This window comes from Cibotium barometz, chromosome 7 (genome assembly GCF_041138505.1).
Source record: "Cibotium barometz isolate CiBa-2024 chromosome 7, ASM4113850v1, whole genome shotgun sequence".
NCBI lineage: Eukaryota > Viridiplantae > Streptophyta > Polypodiopsida > Cyatheales > Cibotiaceae > Cibotium > Cibotium barometz.
In genome coordinates this window covers 59,158,382-59,164,849 of record NC_141052.1, presented here as the reverse complement: position 1 = coordinate 59,164,849, position 6,468 = coordinate 59,158,382, and the positions used below count along the sequence as shown (strand labels likewise).

General features: G+C 41.3%; 1 protein-coding gene across 1 annotated transcript; it reads left to right on the top strand.

Moving 5' to 3' along the window:
* Window positions 1–1,012: 1,012 nt before the first annotated feature.
* LOC147637257 (hydroxymethylglutaryl-CoA synthase-like) lies at window positions 1,013–5,792 on the top strand. The gene is made up of 12 exons (XM_086800876.1): window positions 1,013–1,425; window positions 2,351–2,457; window positions 2,949–3,081; window positions 3,192–3,335; window positions 3,506–3,664; window positions 3,798–3,871; window positions 3,974–4,049; window positions 4,174–4,229; window positions 4,527–4,614; window positions 4,783–4,923; window positions 5,023–5,172; window positions 5,273–5,792. Exons 1-12 carry the CDS (start codon window positions 1,354–1,356, stop codon window positions 5,462–5,464), a joined length of 1,392 nt encoding a protein of 463 aa, XP_086657002.1. The 5' UTR covers window positions 1,013–1,353; the 3' UTR covers window positions 5,465–5,792.
* The last annotated feature ends 676 nt before the right edge of the window (window positions 5,793–6,468 follow it).

The following is a 6,468-nucleotide window of genomic DNA, read 5'->3' as shown; positions in this document are numbered from 1 at the left end:
GCTGAGAATATTTCAAATAAGTCAGCCTCCTAGTTTTGTCATTGTGCCAAAACTAGCACAATTGCACGTATCTTTGACACCAACTAAACATTATAGGAACATGATAAAAACATGAGCATTAATCAAATGTTCCACATCCACAACTAACTGGAATGTGGGAAAAAGCTTGAAGAAAATATTTAAGAATTTGGAAACCTTAAGGCCTACCTTTGGGCGGTCACTCTATACAGATGATATCATGTGAGTTAATTAAGATCATAAAATCATGCAATATATAAAAGGGACATATTAATGGACCTCCTTCGGAGTATGTATGCTAGTGGGGTGTCTGAAATACAGGACGATGAATGTGTACATATATCAGACCCTCTAATTGAAAGGAGATTTTATACATTAGGAGGTTTCCTAAAATGTCTCAAAAATATATAAAGGGTTTTTTATATAAGGGCTTGAACTAAAGTGATAGGAGATTTTATACATTAGGTGTCCTAAAATGTCTCAAAAATATATAAAGGGGTTTCTATACAAGGGCTTGAAGGCAAGTGACAAGAGTGACTGTTACGACGAGTGTAATGGCACCCATCTTCTTATTCTTGAAAATCTCATAGAATATATTTAATGGAAATGCAAAAAACGTTTTGGTGCCATATATTGGCCCCTTTACCCTAGCCGGGTTGGGACTGGGGAGCATAATGGTGGTGGGAATAAGATCCTCGAGCGGGGCGCGGATGTGGGCCTTAAAATACCTCAAAATGTGGGGTGTAATTGGGCCTTAAAATACCTTAAAATGAGTAAAATATACAAAAATTACGTGAAGGAATGAGAATGGGCAAGATCTTGGGCCCTGGCTAATGAATACAAGGTCAAAGAAGAGAGCCCATGAGCTTTGAAGAGGAGTAAATGCAAGGTCATGGCAACTAGGGGCCAATGAATACACGGTCAAAGGGAAGGCTAATAATAATAAAGTGTTTACGGTAGAGAAAACTTATATAAGGTTCCCTTCTGGGGGTGTCAGTGTTGCGTCACATGTTGTAGTAGAAGCCCAGACAAGCCTCTCGTAGGAAAGCGAGAATTTCCTTGCGTGTCATGCTCAGAGAAAAAACTGCGACTTGCAGATCACAGGAAAAAAGAAAGGAAAAAGCAAGAAACACAGAGAGAAGCTGGTCTGCCCCTTCACTATAAAGGAGGAAGGGAGGTATCGTTGTTTTCTGCGCAGTTGCAAATACTCTCTCTCTCTCTCTCTCTCTCCCACTCCCCCCCCCCCCCCCCCCCCCCCCTCTTACAGAGGAGAGGTCTGCAATACAGTGCGCTGTATACCTCCTTTTCTTTGAAAGTCCTGTAGAATTTTTGGCGATGGCACAGCGGCCCCAGAACGTTGGCATCCTTGCCATGGAAGTCTACTTCCCTGCCACTTCGGTCCTTCAGGTACACCCTGTCGTTTCCCTTCGTCCCCTTGCAATTGATGTGGGTCAGTTTATGCGTCAATCGAGCTGTGTGCGGGCTCAGAACTTGGTCAGGGGAGGCCTTGAGATCAATCCCCGCTAGCCACCCATTAGTATTGTGGCCACAGCCACAATTTCTAACTGGCTAGAACCGCCTCCGGGCCAGACTACAGGTGGATCTACTGAATGAAACCAAAAAGAAAAAAAAGAAGACATTTTCTATTTTATGTGAATTGTTGCACGCAGATACCTGACCAAGGCCCTTTTTCTAATTTTTTGTGTAGTTTCTAAAGAGAGATTTGGGTACATTATTTGTGTGTTTGAAAGTAGATTTGGGCAATTTTGTAGGAGATTTTTGTAAATTAAAGGGGAAAAGATTTGGGCAATTTCTAGGGGATTTGTGTAATCTAAATGCCACTGCCACTCTCTTTTTTAATTCCATGGAGATTTATGCTAATTTTCATACAAGAGAGATTTGCCTCTACCATTATCTTTTTCTTGCAGAATTTTTCCAACGGTGTGATATCCTTACATGCAGATGGCTCTTCCTCATTATCATGTTTGCATCTGTATTGGTTTTTAATGGAAATTTATGCTACTCACATAACTAGTCATGACCACGGATCTTGACACCACCAAATTTGTTACACAAAGGGCATGCCCTGTGGGGAAGACCCATCAGCACGGCCTGTGAGTGCTTATTGCCTGTCCAAACTCCCGCCTGTGCGGATGGCGGGGGATTTTATGTGTATTCTAGTTGTTTTTGTAAGAGTGCAGGCCCACATTGTCGTTGAATTACAATACAATGCTCGATGCCCATTTGGCCTTGTTGGTTGATTCAGTGGAGTGAGTATCAATGCAAACTTTAGTTGTTTAATTCCCGTTGTTGGGGCTTTCTCTGAAAACAGGATGCACTGGAAAACTTTGATGGGGCTAGCAAAGGAAAGTACACCATCGGGCTGGGACAAGATCGATTGGCCTTCTGCACGGATCTTGAGGATGTGATTTCAATGAGGTAACAAAAGCACATATTTTGGATCTTGTGTATGTTTTTAATGCTTTCACTGAGGTATCAATGATGTATGAATATGGAGAAAGTTAGAGATAGTTATGCCATGCCTTCAACATGCTCGTTTTGCCAATTCACCATGTCATCAACATGCTGGTTTGACCATTTTATGGTTTTCATTACGTAGAGGCTATGCAAATATACATTTGTGTGTGTGCATTTGCATCTCTCTCTCTCTCTCTCTCTCTCTCTTTCTCTTCTGCCGGCATGTATTGGGCTCCTAATCAAGAGATCCCGGGTTCAAGTCCCTTACCCTACACTTTAGTGCTGTTGTATGCATCATATGTGGTCGACTGGTTTGCTATGGCATTACAGAGGCTTGATGTTTTTTCCGTGTGCTAGATGTCACACCTGAGAATGGAGAGTTGTTACTGGAGTGTAAAAAAAAAAACCTTTATTGCAGAGGTACTAATTAAAACCAGTGTGCTGCTCTACAGCTTGACAGTGGTGCAATCTCTTCTTGACAATTATAAGGTTTCCCCTGATCAAATTGGAAGGCTTGAAGTTGGAAGCGAGACTGTAGTTGACAAAAGCAAGTCCATTAAAACATGGATTATGCAGCTTTTTCAGGTAGCTATCATGCAGATCATGTTGTACTGCTGTGTATACTCATCTTGGAGTTTCGTACACATGCTTTGAAGACGGGCTTAAAGTAAACAATTATGGGTTCCCTCGTGCAGAAGTCTGGGAATACTGACATCGAAGGAGTGGATTCGACAAATGCATGCTATGGTGGAACTGCTGCCTTGCTGAATTGCATGAATTGGGTTGAAAGCAGTGCGTGGGATGGTCGGTTTGGACTAGTGGTTGCAGCAGACAGTGCTGTATGTTTCTTAGATCTCAACTTGTTTATTAATCTTTTCTTCCTGTTTTAGTCGAAAAGTGAAGAATTTACCATACATGGGAACAGGCTTTTGACTAATACAAAGTGAAGTTTGAGGGTGGCTTTAACTATGGAAGCTTAGAACTCCATTTTTTTTGTGAATTGTTATAGGTTTATGCTGAAGGAGCTGCACGACCAACTGGAGGGGCAGGGGCCGTTGCCATGCTGATTGGACCTAATGCACCATTATTAATGGAGCGCAAGTACACTGGAACCCACATGGCCCATGTCTATGACTTCTACAAGCCCAAGCTGGCCAGCGAGTATCCGGTTCGTTCCTTACAAATAAGCCATAGAAGATAAGAGTGTCCATGTCTGTTGCTGTGGCTTAGAAGTGTGAAGAGGTCCTTGGAATTGCAAGTTGCTCTTTAATGTTTTTGTATAATGGTCTTCTTGTCTGTAGGTTGTTGATGGGAAACTATCACAGACATGCTATCTTAAGGCATTAGACTTATGCTATGGGAGACTATGTGAAAAGTATGTTATCTATTTTAATGGGACGAATTGCAGGCAACAGTTCTTGTGTTTTCTGTGTTGTGGGAAATCTGCAAGAGTGTCTCAAGGATGTTTGATGAACAGGTTTGAGAAGGCAGAAGGCACACCGTTTTCTTTGTCTGATTCAGACTATGTTATTTGTCACTCTCCCTATAACAAGGTATTATAATCTAAGGGGTTATTTACCATGCATTGGGACCAGCTTCCTTCTTTTCTATAATGATCATTGTATGTTGGTGTTTATCAATGAAGCTTCTGTTCTTATGCCTTGTGAGTGTGTGCAGCTTGTGCAGAAAAGCTTTGGGCGGATTGTATACAATGACTTCCTAAGGCAAGCTAGGTATGCAAGCTTGCACACTTCTGTGAAAAAAATTGGTAGAGAACCAAATGAATATTTTGTCTGGGAGGAGAAGATCATGATGGTGTTAGGAGATTGATTGGATATTAATTTACCATGAATAATGACTCACAACTTCCTCATGTGGTGTTGTAGATGGCCAAATAACTTGGCCTTGAGTCTATAATCCTTGTTGACTTGCTCGATAATGCGTGCATGTAGCAGTAGCTAGTTATTATGTGTTTTCACTTTATATGAAGTTAAGATGGTGACATGTTTTGCTTTTGATGTGTGTCATAGCTATTTAGAAGGGTCTACTGCGGCAAGTTTGGAGCCATTCAGGACTTTGTCTGCAGAGGAAAGCTACAGCAATCGTGATCTAGAGAAGGTTCAAGGCTTAAAATTTTGATCCTTTTTAGAGGCTTTATAAACAGGCTTGCTAGCTTCATCATAGGTCTTTGCAACTGGGACCATGCAAGAGCAGTGGCTGTCATGGAACTCTCCAAGTCAGTTCTAGGATGCACGGTGGTACTGATGTTGCAACTTGTCTCCTCAGGCTTCACAGCAAGTGGCCAAGTCACTGTACGATTCGAAGGTGGAGCCTGCCACTCTGCTACCAAAACAAATCGGTAACATGTATTGTGCATCCCTTTATGCAGGGCTGGCATCTCTTCTCCATCAAAAAGCTGGTGCCCTGGTATAGCTCCTGGTTGAGTCATGTTCCTCTGCCTGCACACAAATGCATGCCATTGTAGGGACTCTTGTTAAGATATGGCCTGGTGGCTTGACCTAACAGGATGGAAAACGGACACTGATGTTCTCCTATGGAAGTGGCCTGGCTTCCACTCTCTTTTCCATCCGGTTCAGAGAGGGCGAAGGACATTTCACACTGTCGAGGATCATGTCCACCCTCGACATTGCAAGCAAGCTCACCTCCTTGATCACGGTATTCTTGTCTTGTGGATCGATGGGATTGGAATGAATACTACTATGTAATCTAAGGGACTGAAAGCTATTCTGGATTGAATGATAATTTTTTCATGCAGGTTTCTCCTGAAGAGTTTGATAAAACGATGAAGCTAATGGAGACTCGTTATGGAGCCAATGATTTCAAACCTGTTGCCAAACAGACCAACTTACGGCCTGGAACCTTTTTCCTGGTTGGAGTTGATTCGCTTTACCGACGCTCTTATGATGTCAAACGGTCAGAAGTAGCAGCCAATGGTGTTCTTCATTGAGTATCTTTAGCTCAAACAAACAACAAAGTTCACCGGATCAGCAACTAAATATGAGAGTCAAAACACAGGGTTTGCATGTTGTGAAATCAGTATTAAAATTTAAACAGCAAGAGCTGTTTCAGCTTAGACCAAGCAGTTCAGAATTTGGAAGAGAACTCAAGAGCATTTTCTTTACACAGGTGTCTTCAATCAAATAATAATAAAGGTCAAAATCAGCTCTGCTGGGATTCCTCCTTGAGGTTCAGTAACCAAGTTTGGTGCTACAACAACAACAAGCTGTGTAAATTATCAATTTTTTTTTTGACTTAATGCCATTAATTTGTTTTGCCATGCTATCTATCTATCTATCTATCTATACAAGATAAAAGGAAGAGTCCCCACCCCTTTACTTGGAGAAAGGCGAGGAAGAATTTTTGAAAAGGAGAAAGGAGAAGAGAAGACAAGTGTTTGGGGGTATCTTTCCTACACGCCTACATGCATTGGGACTCACAATTAGTTGTCACCATCAAACCATTTACTCATTGAGTTTCTTATATATATATATATAATACATTAGAAAGCAAATTGCCCACCCCTCTCCCCTCCTCCACACACACACACATACATATCTTCTAATTTTATATTATGTGCATGTGTAAGAGAGAGAATATACATACACACACGTATATATATTATGTATGTATGTGTATGTAAGCATGTATATATAAATAGATTTATATGGATGTCGACGCACACACATTTATGTTCATGCACACATAGACACAAGCACATGATACGTGCAGACACGCATACAAACACACACTCTCGCAGGCATGGACACACGTGCAACACATAGAGATATGCACACTTACACACATACTCAAGCTTGCATAGACACACACGTGTATACATGCACATAAGCACATAAAAACACTTACATACACAAGTACATGTGCACACACATGGACATGCACACTCACACACGCATTTAATAAAATATAAACATAAATATATATTAAATAAAA